This window comes from Emydura macquarii, unplaced genomic scaffold, assembly GCF_026122565.2.
Source record: "Emydura macquarii macquarii isolate MOO-44397 ecotype Brisbane River unplaced genomic scaffold, CSIRO-AGI_Emac_v2 contig_2205, whole genome shotgun sequence".
NCBI classification, from domain to species: Eukaryota; Metazoa; Chordata; order Testudines; family Chelidae; genus Emydura; species Emydura macquarii.
In genome coordinates, this window is record NW_027132342.1 from 25,925,551 (window position 1) to 25,952,739 (window position 27,189).

General features: G+C 39.3%; 1 protein-coding gene across 2 annotated transcripts; it reads left to right on the forward strand.

Annotated features, from left to right (window-relative positions):
• Positions 1 to 434: 434 nt before the first annotated feature.
• USP44 (ubiquitin specific peptidase 44) lies at positions 435 to 26,900 on the forward strand. 2 transcript variants are annotated; one of them, XM_067559785.1, is made up of 7 exons: positions 452 to 512; positions 7,988 to 8,081; positions 8,580 to 10,092; positions 21,461 to 21,659; positions 22,410 to 22,518; positions 23,787 to 23,992; positions 24,638 to 26,900. In XM_067559785.1, the coding sequence occupies exons 3-7, from the start codon at positions 8,662 to 8,664 to the stop codon at positions 24,835 to 24,837; spliced, it is 2,145 nt and encodes a 714-aa protein (XP_067415886.1). In that variant the 5' UTR covers positions 452 to 512; positions 7,988 to 8,081; positions 8,580 to 8,661; the 3' UTR covers positions 24,838 to 26,900. The 2 variants fall into 2 exon arrangements, with proteins under 2 accessions (XP_067415887.1, XP_067415886.1); XM_067559786.1 differs by lacking the exon at positions 7,988 to 8,081 and having other exon boundaries at positions 435 to 512.
• The last annotated feature ends 289 nt before the right edge of the window (positions 26,901 to 27,189 follow it).

Below are 27,189 nucleotides of genomic sequence, written 5' to 3' on the forward strand. Positions count from 1 at the left end.
AGACAGACCCACAGAAACAACCACAGGAGCAGACCCACAGACAGACAGCCGGCTACACACGCAGACCTATAGACAGACACACACACACGCCTCAGGCCCCCAGACAGACGGACACGCGTGCAGTGACAAAGTCAGGTGAGGACGAGGGAGCGGAGCGGAGCGGGCGGGCGGGCGGACGGACGGACTGACTGACTGAGCGACGATGACGAGCCCTGAGGGGCCCGGCCTGACCCGCCCCACAACTCAACTCCCCCCACCACCCCACGAAGGGGCGGGGCGCTCGCTCGCTGAGCCGGCTCCCATTGGGCGCCGCGGGGCAGGCGGAGCCCGTGGCCAGGGCCGGGCGGGCAGGGGAGGCCCGGGAGCCCCGGCGTCGAGGCGGGGCTGCCGGGCTCCCAGCGGCGCTGACGTTGGCCGGCTGCTGCGGGACGGGACGGGACGGGAGCGGAGCGGGGCGCACAAGATGGCGGCGGCTGTGGAGCGAGGGTCGGCGCGGCGCGGCGGGATGTGAGGTGAGAGGCGCTGCCGGGCCGGGCGAGCGAGCGAGCAGCCTCTTCCCGGGGGACCGGCCCCTCGCTGCCGGCCGGGCGCCTCTGGCTGGGGGAGCGAGCAGCCTCTTCCCGGCCGGTGGAGGCTCGGCGGTGAAGCCGGCGCCGGCTGAGGTCCCCGGGGCAGCCGCTCCCTTCCCGCGTGCTGCCCGCTGCCCTTCCCGGGACCCGGCCACGGGCTTGTCAGCAAACAACCCTCATGAGTCACTTCACTTAACTTCACTTCACTTCTCTCTCTCCGGGTCACGAGCCCTGGTCCCAGGCTGGGCCTGAGCAGGCTCCGCTCTCCCAGGGCAGCCAGATGCCAGCCTCTTGCCGTGAGGGAGGCAGGCAGGCAGAGCGCGCTATTAATCTGCCCACATTTTAGGGTTCCTGAAAAGTCAGGTTCAGGGCAGGTTAAACCACCCCGGGTGAGATCCCCCCGCTGCTCAAGTAGTTCTTCGTTTTCTCCAAGGCAGCTGCGCTGCGCCCATGTGGGAGTGAAGTTAACTTTAGTTACCACGTTTTGCGTAAGAAATGTTTCTCAGTTGCTTCCAGGCCTTCGTGTGTCTGGGTAAAATGCATTATTCGTATGGAGGGGAGCTTTGTGGAACAAGCAGCCAAGTGCAACCTTCAGGCCTCACACTTGAATTCTTTTGTTATGCCTGAGTAACTGGCAGTGAGGCTTAGCTGGGGTTGGAAACCCCTTTGCTAAGGCTGAGTCTCATTTGAGGGAGTTTCAAAAGGTATCTTTGTGGAAGAAAAAACTCAGGGGATAATGTGAACTAGTCAGTTTGCTAATGAGTCAGGCAGGAACTGCAATTAAATGCAAATAGGCAAGACACAAAACAGTGGTGCACAATGGTTCACAAAGCAAATCAGTTATTTCTGGTGAACCTTAAATTTTCTTTATGTTCAGGCTGACCAACCAAATTAACAATCACTATGTTGCAAAAAGGTTTCTTCATCCTCTCACTGAGAGGAACCAAGTCACTTTTTCATATGACAAAGAACAATCAGTGAAATATTGTTGCTCTTTCTAGTCTGGAGTATTAAGTGTGCTAATTTGACTGGATCTGATTGGGTGCCGTGAATAAAAAGAAGTCAAAGTCACCAACAGGACTTGGGGCTAGGCTCTGTAGAAACATAAGGTACTTATCAGAATAATCAAATATATAATTGCTGTTTTTAAATAATGATAGGAACAGTCAAGTTTGTACATCTGTTCCTATTTGCGATGAAGTGTATCCAAACTCATTAGAGGCACTTCACTCTTCTGTGAACATGGAATAAAAATAGATTCTTGTTGATTCAGATTTGAACATTTGCTTACTATGCAGTCTCTGTAACTGAAGTAATTTTACAACTATTTGCGATAAGCAAACATCTTTTAAGTTGCCCATATGTCTGTAATGTTTGGCTGCTGCAGTGTCTGACATAATGGTGAATGTCTGAGTCTTAGAGAATCTACACTACAGTTTGTTCAGTTGCATCACTTCGGGAAAACAGGGACAAACTTTCTAGCAGCAAAAAACCTTAAGGATTGATAACTAGTTGCTAAACCCAGATCTGTCTGGATGCAAAATAATTTGGAAAATGAGGACCCTGACCAGCATAACATGCTGCTTTGACATTAATGGAAAAATGCTTCCAATAGTTTAAAAAATATTACTATTTTTTTATATGACTTACTAGCATAACAAAATTAAAGCTCAGGTCTGGCAAAAAGTTAAGCTTGTGCATGTTTTCAGGATTTGAATAAAGTGGAAACCAGTTCAATGAATTCTGTCAACCTGTTTAGGACCGAAAGAATTAAAGGGACGCTTTCATACAGTTCACTTCCTTAAGTGCTCACTAATAGATTGTTAAAACTGATATTTTAAAATCTAACTTGTCACAGTTTACTCTTGCATTTCACTGGACTTGGACAAAATAAATCAATGAAGTCATTTGTTGGTTTCACTTTCACTCATGTTAGTGCTACCATGTTCAGATTTCAGTGACTGCAGGGAAGTATTTTTGGGGTTTTTTTTAACTTGAATTTAAAAAACTAAATAAAGAGCTTTTTGGCTCTGTAAACACAATTTTTTAACCAAATGTAAAATTTAGACCAAATTTGAATGCCCCTTTAATTACAAAGCTTTTCAGCTCTCCTAGCAGTAGGTCTAAATAATATTTAAATGGAAATGATAAAATAAAGCTTTGTATTACAGAGCAATGTAATACAATACTTCTGAACTTTTATTAGTGAAGAAAATGAGTCCTTGATATAATCACTTTTCTGCCAGTGAAATTTGGGGAAGAGAAGGTTCTGTAAAGTTGAATTCCCCCATAAGTTTTAGCTAAACATTTTTTTTGTTGTCACTGTCTTGCATTATCTCGCCTCTTTCTTTGCTTAACCCTTCTGCTCAGTTATTATGGCTAACTGCAGGGAGAATTTGGTCTCTGAAGTACTGGTCAAATAATTCACAATTCTTTCTTCCCATGCACAGAGAACTAAGTCTGGTGAAGGAAGATAGGGTAAGACACTACACACAAGGAGGTATTAAATAACTTTATTTTAGGGCATTTAAACTTGTAAAGTTTAATGCTACAAGTAGGGCTCCTTCACTCTCCCAGTTCCAGCTACTAGAGAAGAGAATTGCAGGCTCTGTATCAGAGGTCTGTACTGTGATTCTATTAGGCTGTCTAGTCCATCTTTCCAGTTCAAAATTTTTCCCTAAAGTAAAGTAAAAACTTAGTGTTCTGTCCACCCTTGATTGAAGTGTCTTAAGTTATGTGGCTTCTGTTGTTTCTACTTGAGACTATTCTACAATCTAATAGATATAATTATCAGAAAATGGCTCCTGACGTTATTTATCTTCCCATTCTTGATTTCATCCCATGTATTATTCTAAAAAGTTTCAATCCTATACATTCACAAGTATTTGTAAAAACCTTGCTTAGCATCAAGCTATACATCTTGATCTCCAAGTCTTTCCTTATAAATAAATCTGTTGAATGCACTAGCAAGTTTGTTTTTTCTTGTGAATCCCTCACTGTTGTAGAAAAGTCTCATAACTCTTTTGGTTCCTGTTTGTCTTTGTGCCCCAAATTGCTTTAAAGTTGCCATGTTACCTTAAGCTTTCATAGTCCCATTCTATTACTCTATACATTAAAAGCTTAATCACAACCTTTAATTACACAAGAAGTCCCTCTGATGTCAGTGTAACTACTTGTGCCTTCCGTTCAGCATGTGCTTAACTTTAAGCATGAATAGTCCCATTGAAGACTTCATGATCTTAAAGTAAAGCACATATTTAAGTATCTTACTGAATTGGGTCTGGGTAGGAGTGGCTTCATTAAGCTCTAGTTATATAAAGTATTTCTGGTGAATGTTCAGATGTCCAGTGGCTTGGTAGCTACGTTTATAACAGCTGTAATAATGATCTGAACAACTCTTTATTCCTTTCTAGTTTCTATTAACAAATTTACCAGAAGTCTTTTCAGATGATGATCCATGTGTTACCACTATGTGGCTGGGTAAACTGCAGAGGAGTCTGGGAGTCTCAGCTCTGCAGCAGCTTGCCCTGTGAGCTATGGCTTCTTGGCTTGGGAGCCATGGCTTCCTGGCTCTGCGGTAGCCCGCCAGGCAGGCTGCTGAGGCGATGGGAGCCCTGGTTCTGTGGCAGCCCCCAAGGTGGGCTGGTGAAGGGCTTGGGAATCCGGGAAGACCTGGCTCTCCAGCATGCAGGTGAGCTGGCAGAAACCAGACAAGTTTCCAGTGACTGATTCTTTGAAATCAGTGTGTTCCTACAGACCATTTTGCTTTTGACAAATTGGCATTTTCCAGTGGAAAAACATTGTCAGAAGAAAAAAACACTTCTCCTTTTAAACACTGTAGCCTAACCAAAATCACCAGCCCTTTATTGATCTGACCCACATCAGGGAATCCCAAATTCCCATAATTTCCTTCTGGTTGATAGAACTTTTGGGGCCGTGGTGTCTGGCTGCCCAGCCGAGTGTCATTCCCAGACCAGACATAGAGAAGTCTGAGTTTAAAGAGTTCTTCCTTTACCCACTGGGAAGACTCCCTGCTTGCTTGTGGAGTTTAGGAAAGGAGGAGTGAGAGGTGTGCATGGACATACAGCATTCTGTGGTCTGTAAAAGCACCCATATGTAGTGCTTGTTATCTTCAAAACGTGTATAGTAACTAATTCTTGTAATATCCTTTAAGTGGGTATTTTCCTTAAGTATTACTAACCAGGGGTCCCCAAACTGTGGCCCGCCGACACATTTTGCCCACTGAGTCTGCTCCCCCCTCCCCGCCCCTTCCCTCCGCCCCTCTCCCATGTGATGTGGGCCCAGTACCCTGGCCAGGAGAAGCCGCTCTGGCCCACCATAAGAGCAAGACTGAGTGATGTGGCCCTGGAAGCTGAAAGTTTGGGGACCCCTGTACTAATCTTTGATGTGCTATAACATCGTAAAAGAAACAGCATAAGAATTTCATCAGTATGCAACTTATTTTAAAGTCCCTCATATTTTCATACATACTCCAGTGCATCAGTTGTGCACCCTTATAGGAAAGGGTAGAAATGCATTTCTGATGACATTTGTAAACTTTAAGGATTAGGTTCTTCAGTTTGAAAACCATAATTAAAAACCATTTTTTTCCTAAAGAGTTTTCTTTAAATATTTAAACTTCAGTATGCAGGTGTTATAAATAAGTTTATTTATATTTTGATACAAGTATCTGTTAGCCAAGCAGGCAGGTTAAGTAATGAGAACAGACTGCAACTGTTATGGTTATATCTAGTTACAGTGCTCTCTTGATGGGTAAATATCTTTAAGCCTAACTGCCCCGTAGTAAAATACTGGTCTTTGCTCAATACTACAGTAACTTTATAATCAAACCAAAGAACACTGGGCTGCTATGTGTTGTAGTTCTGTGTTAAAGCTTTTTAGGAAGAAGCTCTGTAAAACAAAAATTAAATGTACTGGAATTTGTGCAGTTGCAGTGTTACATTGTTGGCAATCATAAGTAAGATTATAACCGAGTGGCAGTAGGTGGTGTGAGCCCTTAGTTGAACTTTATTGTACAATATTGACAAAATAAATGCAACACACTTAGCAAAACATGATTTTCAGACTGGTGGGTGCAGAAGGAGAATGGGGTTGGCTATCTTTTTTTAAAAAAGAAGTTATTGCAAATAAAATACCTAGTCTTTCGACTACTTATCTTCCCTGTATGTAGATGACAGATAGAACTGATTATAAGCACTTCTATGGAAATTAAAATGAAAGTTTGTCAAAAAAAAATTATATATGACCAAAATGTGAATACAGTAGAACCTCAGAGTTATGAAAACCTCAGGAATGGAGGTTGTTCTTAACTCTGAAATGTTCGTAACTCTAAACAAAATGTTATGATTTTTCTTTCAAAAGTTTACAAGTGAACACTGACTTAATACAGCTTTGAAACTTGACTATGCAGAAGAAAAATGCTGCTTTTATTTGCTTTTTTAAAAATCTCTGCTGCTGTCTGATTGTGTACTTCCAGTTCCAAATGAGGTGTGTGATTGACCAGTCAGTTCATAACTCTGGAGTTCATTAGTCTGAGGTTCTCCTGGACTGACTTTAAACTTTTATTATCTAATCACTGAGGTTAATGGGTTATTTTATAGCATTTTTCATTAGTGTTATCTCATGAAGAATTAAGGTGAACTAAACATTTGATTTAAATACAAAGAACTGTTTCCAGCCATAAATCACTAAGACCTGAGAGGGAGGATGGTCAGTGCTGATGGCACTAGCTGGATACCTGGGTATAATCTCCTGTTCTGCCACACACATCTGTGTGTCCTAGGGCAAGTCTCTGCCTCTGCTCCCCATCTGAAAAATGGGGAGAACATTACTTCTCTATCACTGAGGTGCTGTGAGGATAAATACACGCACAAAAGTTAATGGTTTTTTAATAGTCTAATAATTATTCTAGAATACTCTAGCTTTCAGCAGGAGTAATTGCATCAGTATAGATGCAGACATTGAAGTGATCCAGCTAGTCTTCATTAGTGTCCTACAGCCCAGCAGTGGTCTTCATTCTCTCAGAATGCACTGCTTCTGGCACCTGATCTGGGAATTATGGAATAGGTACCCTGAACGCATTGCAGCTGAAACTTTAGGCAGCACTAATATGGATGCAGGGCAAAACAAACTGAAACAGGATGGTTAGCATGTGGAGGCATCTAATCATTTGTGTTTAAACAGTTTCAAAACCATTAGTTCATCTGCAGATTTTTTCTCTGGTGTAAATAAGCCAAACCAAATATGTATGTAGTTTTAATAAGATGTTAGTGTCAGCTTATATTTTGATAACTAAACACTAATATTTAAAGAGCCGTGGTCACACTGGCAAATGTTTACTTTTTTTTTTTTTTTTAATGTAGCTTTGCTCAGTTAAAATGGCAGGTAAAGAAAAGGATTTTATTTAGGTAGTGTGTGTAAACAGAAGCTTCTTTTCATAACCAAATGCCACTTCTTACCCACTTCATTCGCTGATGTCATTTAACATTTACTATGATATCACAAATATTATATTACCTAATGGACATTAGAATGGATTGGCCTGATTAGAAATGAATTTCTGTTCAGACATACCTAACTAATCTGCAAAAATGGAAGAACAACAATATATTAAGTGACTTGAGTAGGAGTCCAAATTTATGGATTCTATTACAGCTCTATCATTAACAATATCTCTGGATCTGTATGGTCACTTTCAAAATGTTTACTTCCATACCTCTCCTGTGTTGTGAGGCTCCAGCCTAGGCCACTAGAAATTTATACTGACACATCTTTTTTTGGCACAGCTTGGTGTGCATTCACATTTAATACTTGAAAAGTACTTAGATATTCTCACATAGATATAAGATTAACAGGAAGTTCATTTGCTGAGTCATATTAGTACTACGTGCTATCTAACTCTTTTTGTTAGCGGCATCATGGGTACGAGCACCAGAGTTCAAATTTAAGATCTTACTGACTCTCTTCATTTGTTGCAAAGTGATATTTCTTCATTGTGAAGAATTAAGGATGGGAATAGAAGAAGGAAGGAATCCTCAACTTTGTCAGTCCTATCACTCACGGCTTGTCTGCATGCAAATTATGGACACGCTTATTGGTTTAAACTGGGTATATTTATTTACAGGGACAAGATAAAACAATATAAGCCAGATTTAAGTTATTTGAGCATCTGTGCACAATTGCACTTATTGGACATAAGTGTGTTTAAAATGACACCTTTAGTTAAACTGGCACAACCTTATGTGTAGATCAGGCCTCTATAATTAAGTTCTCATAGGACAGGAGAGAGAAAGTAGTATCACAGAGCTTGCTTCCGGGAAAGATCACCAGGAGGTTATGTAATATTTTTAAAGATACCACAATGACCCTTGAAACTGAAGTCTGTTTTATCTATCCAGCAGAGATTAGCAAAGGCAGGGGTGGTGTAAACTTCTCTTCACTATGGGATCGTCGAAACTGAAAAAGATACCCTGAACACCAGTTTAACTAAAGGTATGGTTCTAAACTGATTTAGCTAAACTGGTGCAACTTTTCTGTATGGATGTTCATGTCAATTTAAAACTTAGCAGTTTACCTTGCACCTATAAATTTATATATGCTAGGTTTGAACAGATAAGTGTTCAGACAGAGTTACATTGGTTTAACAAAAATAGTTCAGAATAACACCTTTAATTAAACCAGTGCAATAGGCCTATGTTATCAACGTGCCTCAGCCTGGACACAGAGGGTAGTACTAGTGGCACGAGTAGTTCAGTCTTCATGCTCACTCAATCCTGGACCTTTCTGCAGAAACTTCTAACAGGGTTGTTGATTATGACTATAATGTGGATCCCAGTTCACTAATATCTAAATAGAATTCATGATTGCAGAATAGTACATCAGTGATCTAGTCATCTTTTTAAAACTAAACCAAATAATTGTATTGCCAAGGACTTAACTTACTTTTGACTTACACTATACCTGAAGCTGAACTTATTTTTTTCCCTTCAGTTTGCAGATCAGAATGTCATGGACAGAAGATAATTTGGATAATGTGTTTCTCTAGTATTTCTCCAGCATTTCAATATTAATAATGGATAAGTGTAAGCACATAGGGCGACTGCGGCTTGCCCAAGACCATTCCATCCTGAACCCTCAGAAATGGCATTGCGTGGACTGCAATACTACAGAATCTGTATGGGCATGCCTTAGCTGTTCGCATGTTGCATGTGGAAGATATATTGAAGAGCATGCACTAAAGCACTTTCAGGAAAGTAGTCATCCAGTGGCATTGGAAGTGAATGAGCTGTATGTTTTCTGTTACCTTTGTGATGACTATGTTCTTAATGATAATGCAACTGGTGACTTAAAACTATTGCGAAGTACGTTAAGTGCAATCAAGAGTCAGAACTATGACTGCACTACCCGTAGTGGCAGGACTTTGCGATCTATGGGTACGAGTGATGACTCTTACCTTTCACATGATGGAGCCCAAGCATTGCTTCGAAATGAAGACCGCATGTTCACAGCTCTGTGGCACAGGAGGCGTGCATTAATGGGCAAAGTGTTCAGATCATGGTTTGAGCTAACCCCTAGTGGGGAAAGGATTTTGGAAGAAGAGAGGCGCCAGGAGGAGGCAGAGGAAAGAAGAGACGAAGCTAGGAAGAGAAGACAAGAGCGAAAGCGTCAGTTGAAAGTAGAGATGGAAAAAATGCCTCCAAGGAAGAGTTCTCGTTTACAAAATCAAAATAAAATATCCTCAAAAGTATCACCCTGTGTACAAAAATTACCACAAAATTTGGCCTCTCCTGCAGAGATGAAAATGTCTACCTCAGATGAAATCAGATTGAAAAAAATTGGTGATTCTCCAATTAAGCGAAGGCCTACAGTAACTCCTGGTGTAACAGGACTGAGAAACTTGGGAAATACATGCTATATGAACTCTATTCTCCAAGTATTGAGTCATTTGCTTATTTTTCGGGAATGTTTTTTAAAGCTTGATCTGAACCAAACTCAGGAGTTGTTAGCAACAACAGCCAATGGAAAAACAAGATCCTCTACTAAGTACCCTCCTATTACTGGTTCTGCGTTTTGTGTGAATGAGAACCAAGAGAAGGTAAAAGGATCACTTTCTATGAGACGACCTAGTTTATCATCGGGACTAAGTGGAGGGGCATCAAAAAGTAGAAATATGGAGCTTATTCAGCCCAGGGAGCCAAGCTCAAAGCACATTTCTCTTTGTCATGAGCTACATACTCTGTTCCAAATTATGTGGTCTGGCAAGTGGGCACTGGTGTCTCCTTTTGCCATGCTCCATTCTGTGTGGAGACTAATCCCTGCCTTCCGAGGTTATGCCCAACAAGATGCTCAGGAATTCCTCTGTGAACTTTTGGATAAAGTGCAGCAGGAACTGGAGACAACTGGGACCAGATATCCAGCTCTCATCCCCACTTCTCAAAGGAAACTTATCAAACAGGTTCTGAATGTGGTCAATACGATTTTTCATGGACAGCTTCTAAGTCAGGTATGTCGTTTGATTAAAAAAACCCCAACCTATTAATAAAACAACGAGAGTTCTGTGGCACCTTAAAGACTAACAAATTTATTTGGGCATACACTTTCGTTACAGGACTCTCATTGTTTTGCTGAAAACAGACTATCACGGCTATCCCTCTGAAACTCTTAATAGTTACAAATCACTGAAAGGATAGAATAGTCAGTGATGTATAGTATACATTTAAAGGGATTAAAGAGTTGAGGGGAAAAGATTAGGACTACTTAGTTGAGGAGATGAATAAAAAGGGGCATGATAGAGGTGTATATAAAGTGATAGTATAAAGAAGATAATTTGGGAACCACTAATTACCCTCTCTCAATGAAAGGGATTGCCTGATAAAAATTAAAAGATAAAATTAAATGATAAATGGAAATACTCTTACATCACATTAAATTATAAAGCCACTCCTAAAACATATTATTGAAGCAAGGCATTTAAGGTTTAAAAAGAGGATTAAACATATATATCTTGTTACTTTAGGGATATGGAATATGTAACTCATATGTAAGGACATAGGTCAGTCACTAAATGCTGGAGTTAGTAAGAAACTTCACTGATGGGCATATTGGTTCATAATTGTCTACTATAGGGGTTTTACACTTCAATCTGCAACATCTGGTTGGCTTCTGGTGGAAATCTAAATTTGATCTAATTCTATGAGTAAGGTTAAGATTCTGTCACAGGTATTTTTAGTAAAAGTCAAGGACAGGTTGCGTTGAATAAACAAAAATTCACGGAAGCCTGCAACCTGTCCCTGACTTTTACTAAAAATACCCCTGACAGAATCTTAACCTTAACCTTATTCATAGACTTTTAACCTCCTGCTGTGGGAGGAGGGACAAAGAGAGCTCTCTCGGGGCTTGCAGGTGCTCCATCCCCACCGCTGCTCCTGCGGCAGGTGCTGACACTGTTGCTCCTGCCCCAGAGGGACTGACCCAACCCCAGTTGCTGCTCTAGAGGGCCGGGGGCCAGTGCTTCTTTGGCCCTGGGGGCTGGCTGCCGGTCAGCTGTTTGGGGGGGGCCCTGGGGGCTGAACACCGGTCCAGCCTTGCCCCAGAAGAAGTCACAGAGATCCCGGAAAGTCACAGAATCTGAGACGGAATCGTATCTTTATCTATGAGATAGTCTAATGGAGTGCGAGTTTGTTTCTAATTCCGGAAAGTTTAATATGGTATTTTGTTTATGTTGAGGAACACTTAGACTGGCAAATTTATTGAAAACAAATTTTTTTATATATATATATATATATATATATATATAATACAGTGAACTACTGATAAAAATAGCTTGTCTGATCTTATTGTAAATATGAACTTAATATGAAAGCTTTTTTCCTCTTCATGTAGCTCCTCTCCTTTAACTGGAGGAGAAGTCTGAGTTTGCCCTAGTTGGTTGCCATGGAAATGGCTCTCAGATACAGAATCAAACAGGAAGAAGAGAGAGGGTGTGAGAGAACCCTTGTTTAAATTACTCTAGTAATTGGCAAAAGCATCAGGCAGGGGAGGTTAATATGTATAAAATTATATCTAAGATATAGCATATTTATGTAATCATATTTTCATATTCATGTTAAGATAATAGCTTCTGTTGCATATTTTTGTCTACTGAAACATCCTTTTTTGTTCTGGAAATAGTTGTACATTTCATGTTTGAATGCTATACCAGAGTGATTGGCTCTGAAAACCGAGCAGCCTGATTGTCATTGCACTGATGTTGGGGGAATATGCTGCCTTGCCCGATATCCTTTTTGGTTTCAGGAGGTTCTCCACTAAATACAGATTCTCTTTGCTACCTATTAATAAATCAGTGGGGAAAAGTTCAGGGTAAATGGCTCTAAACCAAGGAGGTAAAGATGGGCAATAGGGCTCTGAAGACTTTTTTTTCACATTCATTCCTTCCCCACATGCTATTCATTCTCCAGTGTTTGGCAGCAAGAGGATGAAGTCCTACAATAGTCCTCAGGGTGATGGGTCTTTATCCTCCCATCCCACCCTTTAAAGCAGATCCAATGGAGAAGTGACCATTCATTCACAGCCATATCAGAACTGCAAAAAAGATGCCAAAATGTTTGTGTAATAAAATACTGACTCTTTTGTGGAAGGAAGGATGCCGATCCTCTCCTAACTGCAGCTTTAGGGCTGTGGTTACTCCTGCAGGCCTCATAACCCCAGTGGGAGAGGAGAGAGCTATATACAGTCTAGGGCAGAGGTAGTCCATTATTTTTTGTCAAGGTCCAAATTTCCTGGTCAAAGTATAATCAAGTTCCTGTAGAGAAACATTGCAATAACAATAGTGATAATAAGTAAATAAAAAGATTTTGCGGTCTGTTCAAAACGTCTGGTATTCTGATTTGGTCCACAGTCCGCCTATTAACTATCCCTGGTCTAGGGAGTATTTAATTCCTCTGCACTTCAGGAATGAGAGCATACTAATCACAGCACTGTTGTAGGGAGAGTGTTAATCGATGTGTACCTGCTGTTTTAAACTAATACATGCTGAGTTGTTAGAGTGCTGAAGCTGATGTGACCTCACGCTTCTAGAACAGGAGTGTAATAGTAACTGGCTATTTATCATGGTAGACTGGCTTTCCTGTAAAGTCCTTTTTGTTCCACTTTGGTTTTGTTGGGTTTTTTTTTAATGGCTGACAGCTAGGTAGCACAGTGAGTTAGTTCAACAGTTTTTGAACCCAAATGTCCCAAAATAAAATCCTAAAATAAGTGAAAGTTTTTAAATTATCCTTTTTTTTTGTAGAGATTTGTCTGTATTATGAAGTCATGCAATTTGACACAGTTGAGCATGCTTGAGGAGAAACAGGATTGGAACAGCGGGCCTGTTCAGGTCAAGGTTGACTTGAATTTCCAAGCTTGTGCTATATGTTTCTGGAGGATGCATGACTGCAGTTGTTGCTGTTAATCTAATTTTTAACCAATAAAGCAAATTGTACAAAAACTCTTAACTTAAACTCACCTGTATCTGGCCACTAATTACTTTGGCTCAAGTTGTATTAGTTGTCACTTAAGAATCTCAAGAACTCTTTTTGAACCAGCTTCTTGGACTTTCCTCTTACAACTAATCATGCTCAATTTTTAATTTCAATAACAATACTAAAAATTTGGCTTTCAGAGAACTAATCATTAAGTGGTATCAGTAATACAGTAGAGGAAAATGTGTATATCAGCATTATATTCTGTAGTCATTTTGAGAAATTTAATAACACAGGTCTGGCAGCTGAGCATTGTCAACTAATTTAGACTTCCTAGTTTTGAGGAAATGTAACACATTTTGCACTGCTTGAATGTCAGCTTTTATCTTCATCGCCTCCTTTCTTGAAGCCCACATTAATTAAATGTTTAATATTTGATAGCTGAGGATAGGTGGGTTAGACCACCTTCTGGGGATTTTAGCATGTAACTAACAAGTTGTTAGCTTGCAAAGCAGCTTGTCACTTCTACAATAAAAGAAGTTCAAAAATATAGTGGTCTTGTTGTACTGCAAAGGTATAAAGTGAGTTGTATATTGACCATAAATGAGTGGTTGCTACAGAGGTCATGATATAGAAAGCCCTATTAAGGGGATTGTGCCAACAACACAGTTGAACCAGATCCAAGGAGCAAATTTGTATTTCAGGTGGTGGAAGAACATGCACTAGCCCTAGCCTCCTTGGGCTTGGAGTTATCCTTAGATTTGCTGATTGCAATTCCTCTCCCTCATGGAACCTGCAGTATAATTATCCTCCAGTTCTATCCCAGGTGGAACCAAGGTTCTGGAGCTGAAAGTGGTGTCCTCCAAGGAGAGGGAATAATTGTCAGAACCCGTTCTTTTCTGCTATTCTACAACCACAGAATCTGGTAGCAGACTCCAAGCTTCCTTTTATATATTAAGAAAACCAACTTCCTCCCACCCCCACTTTTTCCAGTGTGAAAAGGTCAAAAGCAAATGGATGCATTGTTTGTAAACCAGCTGAAGCAAATCTAAAATATGTGAACTGAGACATTCATTTGAATGGGGTTTCAGTTCTGAAATCTAATTATAAATCGCATTTCAAAAGTAGTCCTCCACACTGGAGGACTGCTTGATAGTCTCAGAACATGTTTGTGAGCGCTGTCATCTTAACTGAAGGGATGAGGGTGAGGTATATTTGACTCTTTTTATGAAAGAGATTCCTTATGCAAATTAGTAATTGAAGCTCACTTGGTATTAACAAAATAATTTTCATAAGTCTAACTAAAAATCCCTTACTCTCTCAATTGCTCAATTTTCACTCTTGATTCTTGTTACATTTCACCAATACACCAATGATGATGGCCTTTCAATGGAGGTGGGACTTTAATTTCTAATGTAAGGAATGAGCAGAAAAAAAGCCATGCTGAAACTTTCAGGTCTCTTTATAAGCACAAAAGGGCACAAACCTAACTTTTGCCCCATTTACAAGTCACCTTTAAAAGACACCATGTGACCACTTCCACAAATAAATGAATGTCACGAAGTATGATTGTGAACTGGCATGTTACAAAAATGATGATTAAGTCTTACATAATGCTGCTGAGGGGAAATGATTCTGAATTGTGAAATCTGATTTTACACCTGAAAGTTAAATAATCAGAGAAGTACAGCAAGTTTCAGAATGTTATTTGTAATAAGCTCTTTTTGAACTACATGAAAAATATCATATCCTTAAAAGAGGCTGTTCTGTGAGTATTCCACTGCATTTGAATTTCAGAGACTTTATGTGAAACTTTTCACCTGACATCCTAGTACAGCAAAATGAAGATGTGTATCTTTTGGCTCCTCTTACAATAAAATTGTAATCGAATGCCTTTTTTCTTGAGCCAAATTTACCAATATTTATCATTGATTAAATGTATTCTAAAATAACTGTCTTAATGAAAAATTAGTTTTAGCTAGTATTATTTTGCTTCTGATATTTCTGTGTTTCACTTGTCGATATGCTACCACCAGGAACTAGAGATCTTTTTGGGTGTCTCTGTATGGAAATTAATTTTAAAAATCAGACATTTGTCTAGTTGTTGGTGTTTGTTATGCTAATGCCTAAGGACCCACCCTGAATGGGGCTCCCTTGTGCCTAGGTACTGTACAAATAGTAGGTGCCCCAAAGAGTTTACAATCTAAATAGACAGTGGGGGAAGGGGATAGAACACACAAGCACAGTGAATAATGTTGAAATGTTTTAAGTACTGTGCTATGAATTTAAGAGGAGTACTGTGCATGAGGGAGAAAAGATGGCTAGCATGCATTCTGGCCTATGGAAATGAGGGTTTTATGATAGTCTAGACTGGATATGTTACTTCACAAAATAGCAGGATTTCAGGTAGGCCGCAAGAATGTTTATGCTCATGATGTATTAGCTTATATCACTCCACACAATAATTTCCACCTCTTGATGTTCGTCTCTGGGCTTTCTCTTCTCCTCCTCCGCGCGCGCCCCCCCCCCCCCCAGCTTTCCAACTAGATGCATTTCTCCAGTAAGGGGAGTTGAAATTTAACTTATAACTCTATAAATGGTAATTGAATCACAGCTGTTTGCTACTTCTGTAGAGTTTGCTTGTTTGCTAGCTTTATGGGGCTGGGGAAGCGGACAATTCACCTTGCAATTTTTTTTAAAGTTAATTTTAATGTGTGAAAGATGAAGGTGTGAGACCCAGGCAACCAAGTTCTTTATGAACTGAACCAAGTACAGCCTGGTGTCAACAGAGCAGGATTCCATCCATTGGCTGATCTCTGGCAGTCAGTCTACTCTTCTCTTCCTCCCATTCTCCCCCCAACAAACCATTGTAGCCCCATAAAAGATTACTTGTTTTGAATGTTTGATACCTATGTGCTCTCATCGCATTAAACCCAAAAATGAAAGTAAAGAAGAAGAGCAACCCTGTTGCTGGGAAGAAGACCAGGGCATCAAGCTCTGCCTTTCTTGTCAGTTGAATGGAGTAGGCGAAAGTGGATCTTTGATGCTGGGATCAACTTTTCCCACAGCAGTGTGGGTAACCATTTGCTTTATTCTACCATAGCTAGATGCTGCTTTTCTAAGGGGCCGCCCTAGCCATCTAGAATCTAGTGGTATAATCTAGGGATCTCATATGAGTACTTTTCACACATTAAAATACTTATTTGGAAAGGATTGAGAGGTGAATTCTCTGTTTTCTCCAAGCAAACGCCCCAGAAGCAGCAAGTAGCTGTGATTCAATTGCTACTCTGTCACCTCTGCCTCATGGCTTTTGTCAGACAGGCCTTCATCCCCTCACACACAGCCAATTGTAATGAAATAATTGTACATAGTATCCCTGTTTCAAGATATGATTGACTGTTCAGAATGGAACCAGTGCAACAAGTGGAATTCCCAGACTAGGTAAAAAGAAAACATAACATTACATATGCTCACTTTGCCAAACATTCACAAAACTTTAACCTCCCTTATCACTCTGGGTTGGCTATTCTTGTATGTAAATTAATATAAACAGAACTGTAAAAAACATTTCCTAAAGTACATCTGTTAATTTTTCCATACTATATTTATTTATTTTAAAAGTCAAAACTTTTAATAGTGCAAAAACAATACAAACTCCTTACCTGAAGTAATATCTCATCACTTTTGCTATCATGTATGTTCATCACATACATTATAAAACTGTACTGTTTCTCTCAATAAAATATCCAGATATGCTGCTGATCTGTATTAGATAGAGGTAAAATACTTGTCCGATCTTACTCTATTTCTTCAATTTTTAAAACTCCCCCAGACTGATTAATTTAATTATATGCAGAGTTGTAATTATGTTGGTTCCGGGATCGTAGACAATGTAGGTGAGGTAATATCCTTTATTGGGCCAACTTCTGTTGGTGAGAGAGAGAGAGAAGCTTTCGAGCTTACACAGGGTTTAAAGGATGAGCCTGCGAGCTTAAATTCATAACTTTGCTGGACTGGACGGAATAGACACACTGGATTTATGGCTTATTACAAGCGTCTGTAACTACCAACAACCCTCCCTTTACAGTCTTCATGACTGGAGGGGTGTTAATGGGCTACTTCACCTTCAGTGGTCCCTTGAAATATGGTTTAGTTATGCTAAATAATCAGTTCAAGTCTTGTATTTAGCAGTGACACTTTGGGTTAGTTTCCCAGACTTGAAGAAGGGCTCAGTGTAGCTCAAAAACTTGTCTCTCACCAACAGAAGTTGGCCCAATAAAAGCTATTACCTCACCCACCTTGTCTCTCTAAGGCTTGGTCTACACTTACCTCCGCAATTTGGTGGCAGTCGACGGGAGTTACGGAAAGAACTTGCGTAATTGCCGTCGACTGCTGTGCTTCTCTTCTGTGCGCCGTCTTCACTGCACTGCGCCGACGGGAACCATGGTCCCGGTGATGAAGCGCTATGCCACGTGCAGGGGTAGATTAGTAACATCGACTTCTGGATCAATTGAACGGGTCTTCACTGATTGCTCAAGCGATCCAGGTAAGTCGATCTGACAGCAGTGACTTTGCCGCTGTCAGTGTAGACATAGCCTGACTTAATTTATACACTCTTCAGTAAACTACATGCTTTTGAAAACCCGTCAGTCACTCTCACTGGCAATGTATTTGTGCCATATATTCCCACAAACACATGCAACCTACACAGTGGAAAAAAAATTAAGTGGCAGGAGTATATTGTGGAGCTATGTTAACTCCACAGCTGAGGCCCTGATCCTGCAATTTCTGTACACAGGTACCCTTCTGTTTATGGGATGTCCCAGTGAAGTCACTGGAGCTCTGCATCAGTACCAGGAGCCTGCCTGCACAGATCAGCTTCACTCAGTTGTTTATATGAGGATCCTATGGAGTAAAGAACTGCTTACATACAAGGGCCTTGAATAGAAAGTTTTCTGCACAGAATGATTCATGGAAAAAACTGTACCTCAGCTGCTTCCTAGCAAGAGGGAGGGGATAAAACTCAGCCAGTTTGCTTCCACTGAGCTGTGCTGCTTCTGGGCCAGGATTGGTACTAGAACAACAATATGGGACTCATAGGCCTCTGCAGAACAGTTTAAAAACTGGGCACAGGTGGACAGGAAAACATGCTCAGTTGAAAACGCCAAAATTACCTGCATTCTTGCTCTTATTTCTGCAGCTCATCCTGAGCCCACTACTCTACCTTGTGCATTCATTTTCAGCAAATACTCCTCCTTCGTAATACATCACTTAAATAAACTTTTAATCCAAAAGACACCTGTTTTACAGCAGAAATTGATTAGTTCATATTTATGCTGGAGTTATGCCCAAAGACAAAAATAATAATCACCTAAAGTGGCCAAGTCTAGACTCTGATTCCTTTTTCATTCTGAATTACTGATAGTTTATGGCTTTAGACATTACCAGACTTCGGCATTTATGAAGTGTATAGCTGAATGAGATCCAGTCAGAGAAACTTAAAACGTAAATTTCCTCATGTTCCACCCCGCTATCTCCTAATTTGCAAATTTGCTTTTCTAAGAACAAAATGGTTGTGGTTTGTTCTTTTTGGAAATTAAAAAAAGCTACTGGCAACCTTCTATGCTCGACCCTATGCACCAAAAAAAATCAAATACACATATGGGAGCTGGCTAATACTACTACTACTACTACTAAGGTCTTCAGGAGCCTTTCCCACTTCCTTCAGTTTCCTGAACTGCTATACTCAGGCCCTCAGTCTACAGCTTCCTTCTGTCCTTTCTAGAAGAATCACCTGATCTCTCCCAGATGTGCTCTTTAGTAATCAGGGTTGGCTAGCTCTATGCCTTTCACCTTCTAAGAGATAAGCCAATCTGTTACATGTATAAATCTTTCTGTATCCTACAGACTGAAACGTGCAATATGCATTGTAGGGCTGAATTATTGAAAACTTCTTAAATAATTATTACTCACAAAACAAGAATGCCACTTGTGTTAAATAGCTGATTTCAGAAGGAAGAGCCAAGTTTCAAGTTATAGTTATATGCATTTTTGTTGTAGTATTTTTAAACCTTTTCTCCCTAAAAAATAAGTTTGGAAAAATTCTGCACTACAGTGAAGCTTAATCTTAGCTCAACTCTGTTAAAGGAGGTACTGAACAAAAATGGTCCACACCATAGTAGTGATCAATATTACTGATACCTTTGACAACCCTTTCTCAGGGTTTTGTTTTTTTAATTAACCACCAGTGTGTGCTACTAAAGGTAAAATTGTGACTGTTCAATTGTGAGCAAATTATCTGCTAGAGAATTCTGCTGGAAGACTACTTTGAAAAATAGTTTTAATACTCGCCCTTTTTCATATGCTATGTGTTTGCTGTCTTCTTGGGAATGAGCTAAAGACAAAGCAAGGCAAAAAATATCACAAGAGAGGGAATTGCATTAGAGGCAAAACAACCACTGTAGGCTGCAAATGGCTGCCCTTATCAGATTTAAAGGGTCTGCTACTAGGAGAGCATGCTGGGAAAGACGTTTATGACTATGAGACAGGCTGCCCGGAAAAAAGGAGCTTTTGGGGAAATGGGCTCAATTTCCACATTTCTGAAGGCCAGTTATCTAGCCAGGCCAGTGAAAGACAGCCTGAGATTTTTAGAACTGCAGTATAAGGTGCTATGTATTTGAGCAGTTATGTCTATGAAATCATGTTGAAATAATAAATGTTCAGATCTCTTTTCAACCTCAGTTGTTTTGACATTGATCATCATATTTTCATTTTAGCTTTAGGTTATGGAAACAACTAAATAGGAAGGACATATTTATGTAGATAAATAATTGAACTGAATCAACCATTAATTTGGCTGTTATATCTTCAGCTAAAGACCTCAACATGTTTTCAGGTGTGTGGCATTTTTTTTTTTTTTTTTGAGAGAAGTGCATCTGTTATAAAAACTGAAGGTGGCAACATGTAAATTGCATGTCATAGAAGCAAACTATTATATTCTGAATCTATAAATAAATGTACAGAAAATCTGTGTTTACATAGCATATTCCACTTGTGTTCTATACATTTCCTGTGGGGAAGATGTTAACCATTATAACAGTAGGGTTCTGTCCTATATTGGAAGTATGTCAAAGCTATCCATATGTGTCCACCTAACAGTCAAGAGCTACTCCATGGATTTCTCCAAAATATTTGGCCTCCCCAAACCACTGACAGGTTTAGAGCTGCTGTAATTAGTGATTTCTCAATATTTATAAGTGTTGAGTGGGGTTTTTTTTAGGTGTTTTAGTCCAATTATTTGGAAGGTTCTTATATATTAAAGGTAAATATTCCTGTGAGTAGGTTATGTATACTTTAACCATGTGGAAAACCAAAAAAGGGGATACTTCTTGGTAAATCTAGAAAATGTGGAAGATTCCAGATGTCCTTTTTTTGGGCCTTCGTTGAAGGTATGAAACAAACATATTGGTTGGCCTTTTTCTGGTGTAGGGTGCCCTGAATTATAGCTGTTAAATGCCGTCCCGCTACTAGTACTGCCGCAGGTCCAGCTCCTCCCAACTAGTCCATGGACAGCACACCTGCCTGCTGCATCTGGAAGGATTATAGAGAAGGGGACTGTCATACAGCATGATACAGTACTTTACCAGTTGCAGCTCAAATTGGCCTTGGCTTTTCTGACTATGCATTGTAAGCCCTTCTATAATTTGTCGTCTATTATTCAAGTTTTTTAAAAAATGACAGCTTTTCAAGTACCTTTCTTTCCATTAAATATCTATCAAGTGGATTATATTTTCCTTGATGCATTATCTTCCATTTTTCAAAGTAGATTCTCATTATATTTCTCACCATATTTTTATTTATAATCTATCTTAGTGGCTGTTCTTTTCCCTTACTATGACTCATGGATGTACTTACTGAAAAAAAAAAATTATTTTTACCTGTTAACTTGAAGAAGCATGTCTACCAATCCAGGCCTTGTCTGCAAGACTTCCAGAGTAAGAAGAATGTGATTTAAAAAAAGCAAAACTATTTTCATTTCAGTAAAACTGTATATTTAATATATAATTCATGTTAGATATTGCTTTGCAAGTCCTTGTTCTAGAGAGAAATCTTAGGGACTGTTCCTTCCTTCTCTTGAGCATTCCCAGATATATCATTTTGAAAATACCTCTAGTTCACAGTAGAGAAAGATATCAAACACCTTAGTGGAAACAGTGGTGGACATGCTGCTTCAGAGAAAAAAGTTAAACAGGTAATATTTTTGTTACCAGTTAATATTTCTTCTACTGTATACATTTGCATCTGTAATCCTTGAAAGTTCACATACTGTTATCACAGTCTACATGAAGGGACACGTGTAGAGAAGCAGGTTTTTGGATGCTAAAGAGACTAACTGAATATTTTTCTTGACAGGTTACATGTCTTGCCTGTGACAATAAATCAAATACCATAGAACCCTTCTGGGACCTGTCGCTGGAATTTCCTGAGAGGTATCATTGCAATGGGAAGGAGATGGCTTCTCAGCATCCATGCCTGCTGATAGAAATGTTGGCCAAGTTTACAGAGACAGAAGCTTTAGAAGGAAAGATATATGCGTGTGATCAGTGCAACAGTGAGTAAAGGCAGTATGTACTCATGCATATGTTCTCCACATAAAATATAAATTAATATAGGCATTAAGAACCTAATAAAGGAGCATAAAAAAGAAAAACAGTAATTAAAAGGAAAGCAAGACATACTTTCCTTATAGAACAGAGGCTTTTAAAGATTAAGACTTTTACATAAGACCGTTTCTTTAATTGTGAAAGGAAATAATATAGAAAAATAGTTCTTCTGATTAAGTGGGTCAAAAGTAGGCTCGAAAGTAGATTTAAGACCTCAAATATGGTCATCTTTCTATTTATTGTCATTTTTCATTAGAAAGTGGTCTCCAAGAAGAGGAAAGAAACCTGTTGAAATAAAATTTATTAAATAACAGACTGTCCACACTTTACTGGAGGTCCTGATGAAAATGGCTGAAGTGCTTTATGTATTTTCCAACATTCAGCTGAATAACCCAGATGTGTACCAAAAAGTAGAGGCATTTTGCACGCCCAGTAATTATAAAATAATCCTTGCAGAATGGATTTCAAAATATGTTCTTATTAAACTGGCTATATATTAATATATTCAGTAGTCCTTGTTAGATTATCTAAATACTCTAAAACATGAGGTCAATAAATCTGAGACTGAAACATATTTGTATATATTTGACAATTGATTTTTGAAGCTGTATTCAAGGGTTTTTTGTTGGTGGTGGGTTTTTTAAATTTAGTATAAATTAGCATTTAATTTCACTTCGTGGGTGTGTGTTTGGTCACAGCAAAACGCAGGAAGTTTTCTTCCAAACCAGTTATACTTACAGAAGCCCAGAAACAGCTTATGGTGTGTCGACTACCTCAAGTTCTGAGACTACATCTTAAACGGTTCAGGTAAGCAATGCTATGAACAACTTAGAAATGTTGCAAACTCTCTGTGAATAGCGTAGTCCTCCTTGTTTCAGTAGTCACTAATCCTTTGGGCTCATTGTTCAGTGGATGAACAAAATCAATTTTTGAGAAACCCCTCTAAATTGTCTTTCTTGAGAATGAATGCTCTTATACTAGTGAGCTTAAGGTAGAACAATTTCTGGAAACCCATTTTTTCCTGGTATATATAATATTGTTAGAGTGCATATTACGGGCAGAGAAGTGAGATTTTTACTGCTGTTACTTCCAAATAACAGAAAGTCAGGAGAATTTAAAACCTATTGTGTTTCTTGAACACTTAAGCTGTTTGTGACGAGAATCAATTTTGTCTATTTGAAAAAGAGACTTATGGATACCTATATGTAGAGAGATAAATCTGTCCCATGAAGTATCTCTGATATCTTGGGGAAAAAAAACCAAGAACCTACAATTCAGTTTTTGAGTTGTAGACCGACACTGATATCATGTGATTTTACCAAATGTTAAGCGATCATAGCAACAAATTTGATTTAAAATCGATGATAGTGTTATTGACTAGGGCCCAGTCTGAAGTTCACATGCAACCCCCCCCCCCCCCAGAGTGATGTATAACCTGCAGCTTCACTAGCATTGTTTAAAAACCTCTATCCAAGTCTGTTAAAGTGTGCTAACGTGAGCAGCCAGTGTGAAGAGATGGCACCTGTATGTGATCTTAGTCCAGCCAGGGGTACAGAGTGACTTCTGAATGGGGAGAGAAATGAAAGTGGGAACCAGCCCCAAGGTAGACCCATTTTCACTTTTAATGTATATAGTCAAATCTGTAATAAGTCTCTGAAATTTCTGAATCATTCTTGTAATTTTAAATATTTTTTGGTAATTACACCCACTGTATTTCAACCTGGATGACTGGTGAGCACAGGGGAGAGCAGGCAAATGTGAGGAGGAATATCTTGGAGGCTGAGAGCAGCATAGTGTAGGTGAAAAGATGTATGTGAAGGGCTTTTCCCCATGAACACTGAAATAAAGGGGAAGTGAAAGATTAGTAAGGGGGAGCTGAGGAGGGATATAAATGTACATGTATATATAAATTAGCATGTAAGCACTAGCAGGTAAGATGGGTTAGTAGCTCAGAATTCTAACTATGCAGAATTTACATATGCATAGACTCACTTAAATAATCTATTAAACTACCTTCAGAAAACACAAATTCGCTGAGTAATTCACATTTTCTTTTAATGTTGATATTTTTTCAGGTGGTCAGGACGCAACCATCGTGAGAAAATTGGAGTACATGTTAGCTTTGATCAGATATTAAATATGGAGCCCTATTGCTGCAGGGAGTCCCTTAAGTCTCTCTTACCTGATTGCTTTATTTATGATTTGTCTGCTGTGGTTATGCATCATGGGAAAGGATTTGGTTCAGGGCACTACACTGCCTACTGCTATAATTCAGAAGGAGGTATGGACAATTAATTTAAATTAGAAATGCAATTTTGTTTGTTTTTCAGAAGTTACCCTTCTTGTTCCTTAGTTGAATTAATGTAGCCACAAACAGGATCATTACTTTCTTAAAATAAAATGGATCAAGATTTACTAACCAGACCTACTGGCACCAAAAGAATTACAACCACATAAATGGTCAATAAAATTAAAACTGTTTCAGTCTAAGAAAAATTTTCCCCTGATGATCAGACAAATATAATGGGGTGTATATACAGCAGGAATGTTCCTTATAAAGTCTGCAATAGAAAGACAATTGTTTCTGTGTAAAACTTAGTGCTTATTCTTCACCCAAAATGAAAAGATAAAATTAGTGAACATTCGTGTTTTTAACAAATGGTAGCAGACACTCATCAGCCCTGAAGTACAAGTATCTTAAATATTTTGTGGCACCTTAGAGACTAACAAATTTATTGGGGCATAAGCTTTCATGGGCAGAAACCCACTTCGGTTCTGCCCAGGAAAGCTTATGCCCCAATAAATTTGTTAGTCTTTAAGGTGCCACAGAACTCTCGCAGTTTTGCTAAAAACAGACTAACACCGCTATTCCTCTGGAACTTAAATATTTTGGTTATTTTATAATGATCTATTACTTCAATTCTAGGATTCTGGGTACACTGCAATGATTCCATTCTCAACACGTGCACTATAGAAGAAGTATGCAAGGCTCAAGCCTACATCTTGTTTTACAGCCAGCGAGTTACTCAGGCAAACAGACACTGTAGAGTATCATTTCCTATCTCACCATCTGAAAACCAGCAGCGTACTGAATTTGACTGTTCCAATAAAAATAGTAGCAGCTAATCCAAAGCCAGTTTACTGTGTACAGTAAAAATTTGACTTGTGAACTTTTGTGTATTTTTAAAGAAAAAAGGCAAGTACACATTGTATTTTTTTACTTGTGAATCAATGTACATTATGTTTATACATTTTTGTATTAGCTAAAGTAAGCACTCTTAAGTGTTAGTATAAATTTATATTGACAGTAGGTAACTTTCAAAGTACCTAGAATGTTATGACTATTTTTTTAAATTGCCCTTTGAATTTTTAACTCTTACCTCAGGCTGTTTTTCAGCTTTATTTTTATATTTTGATCATCTTTGAATTTGTTTAGAAAAAATTATTCTCAATGGACAGCTGATGTCTGTATAATTTGGTTAACTTTCTACACCCATGTACATTTTTATAGTATAATTCTTCACAGAATAGAAAGAGTCTTAAATGTCAAACAACAGAACTTTTCTTCAAGGGGGTAGGGATTTTTTCCCTGAATGTCCTTCAAGTGATAAGAAGTAAGGCTCAGATCCACAAAACGTCTACTGAACCTTGTAAATGCCTCTAAGTGTGCACACTGCTGGCTCTCTCTTGGAGTCCATCTCCTGCTTAAGCCACAGAGCAATGCACAAACCAATGAGAGGTATTTTGGCTGCCTACATTGCATGTAGTACCTGATCTGGCAGCATGGTCAGAGGCCAGCTACCAGCTCAGGTCCCATTCAGAAGCCAGGGTGAAGGTGGCAGTGCCCACCTTAACTGGTAGCCCAGTGGCTAGAGCATTTGTGGGATGTGAGCAAATCAGGTTTAGTTCCCTGCTCTGGCTGAGGAGAAAGGGAGCTTTCCTACCTCCCGGGCAACTGACTGCTCTAACCACTGAGTGGTGGGATATTCTTATGTGGGGTTCCCTCAGTCTCTCCTCCTGTTGAAGCTGTTCCACTGTGCATAAATAAGGAAAGAATGACTGGAGCAGGGGGACTAGACCCAGGGTCTCCCAGGTCTGTGCCCTACCTCCTGGACTACAAACTCACTCCATTGGCTGCTCCATTACTGATTGTTCCACTGTGGATAAATATTGGCAGAGAGGGGGAAATTGAACTTGGGTTGCCCACATCCCAGATAAGTGCCCTAACCACCAGCACCACCTCCTCCAATCATTTTGTGTGAAGTGAGACAGCCAGCTGACTCAGGCAACAGGTTCCCCTTTATGGATGGCAAAGCAGTACTTGATAGGGAGCTTTGTATACACACCAGTTGGTCAGCATCTCCCCACCTACCATGCTGGCTTTTGTAGATGTCAGTGTTATGATTTTGTAGGTCCCTAACCATTAGGGAGCATAATGCTCAGCATTGCAACAGCCAAGTGCCTGTGTAGCACCCCCCGTTAATCAATATTTTTCCCCAGTGGTGCATATGGAGCTATACTAAAAGGAAAAAACCACCAATTAATAGTGTTTTAGTTGTGAAGTGTCTAGAGGAAAACAATAGCATATGTGCTTACTTACATGTTAGTGTATTTAGTGACGGTGACAGAAAAATTTAATAGAGCAGAGATGTTTGCTAGGAGTTAAGTAATCTTCATGTTTTATTTTACATGCCCTTAACTTTTAAAACTGAGATGCTAAAGTGTTAATTGAATTTCTAAACTTTGGGGAAAAGAAGAAACTTCGTAACTACCAAAAATACAAATCTTGCCAAATAGTGTACAAAGCTACTGGAAAAAGCCAGCCTCGTTCCTTGGTAAGGGAGCATTCTTTCAATAATAACTAGCACATGTGAATAAAGCACCAGTTAGCTGAGCAAAACAAGTTGTGTAAAACAACTGGAGAATAATCTATTTAAATTTGGATGTGTTGTAGGAGTCATACCTGCCATGCTTACGCCATTATTTCTACCACTAGCATTAACAGAGATTTCACCTCTTCTTCATTGCCTAAACAACTGTGAACATTTCCCCACCTACTGTCGCTAATGTTAAAATTATAATGATTAGTTTAATTTGGTGTGAAGTTTTGTTTTTCTTTAAAAAAGCCTATGCAAATGGTTACCTCAGTTCTTGGAAAAATTATACCTCAATAAAACACTCAGCATGGACTGACTTTTTTTACTAGGATTAGTTCCTTATCTCCTGATAAATAACTATTTTAATAGCAGCTGTGCGCTTTATCTTGGAAAACGACACATAAAATCATCTAAAAAGTTATTCTATTAGTTTATTTTGGGTATAAATCTATAGATTAGGCTTTAGAGGATTATACAGTGAAAAACAGCTCCATGAAATACCACACTATCTGGAAATAGTTAACTGCTTACAAGTTTTACAGTGATCTTTCAGGGGCTATGCCTGATGCTTTAGATGTAAGAGATTTATATTGCTACTTAC

Coding starts and splice junctions, on each gene's coding strand:
- USP44 (XM_067559786.1), top strand. CDS start 8,662: ATGGATAAGTGTAAGCACATAGGGCGACTGCGGCTTGCCCAAGACCAT. Junction 10,093..21,460: donor ATGGACAGCTTCTAAGTCAG/GTATGTCGTTTG, acceptor TTTTCTTGACAG/GTTACATGTCTTGCCTGTGA. Junction 23,993..24,637: donor CTGCTATAATTCAGAAGGAG/GTATGGACAATT, acceptor CTTCAATTCTAG/GATTCTGGGTACACTGCAAT.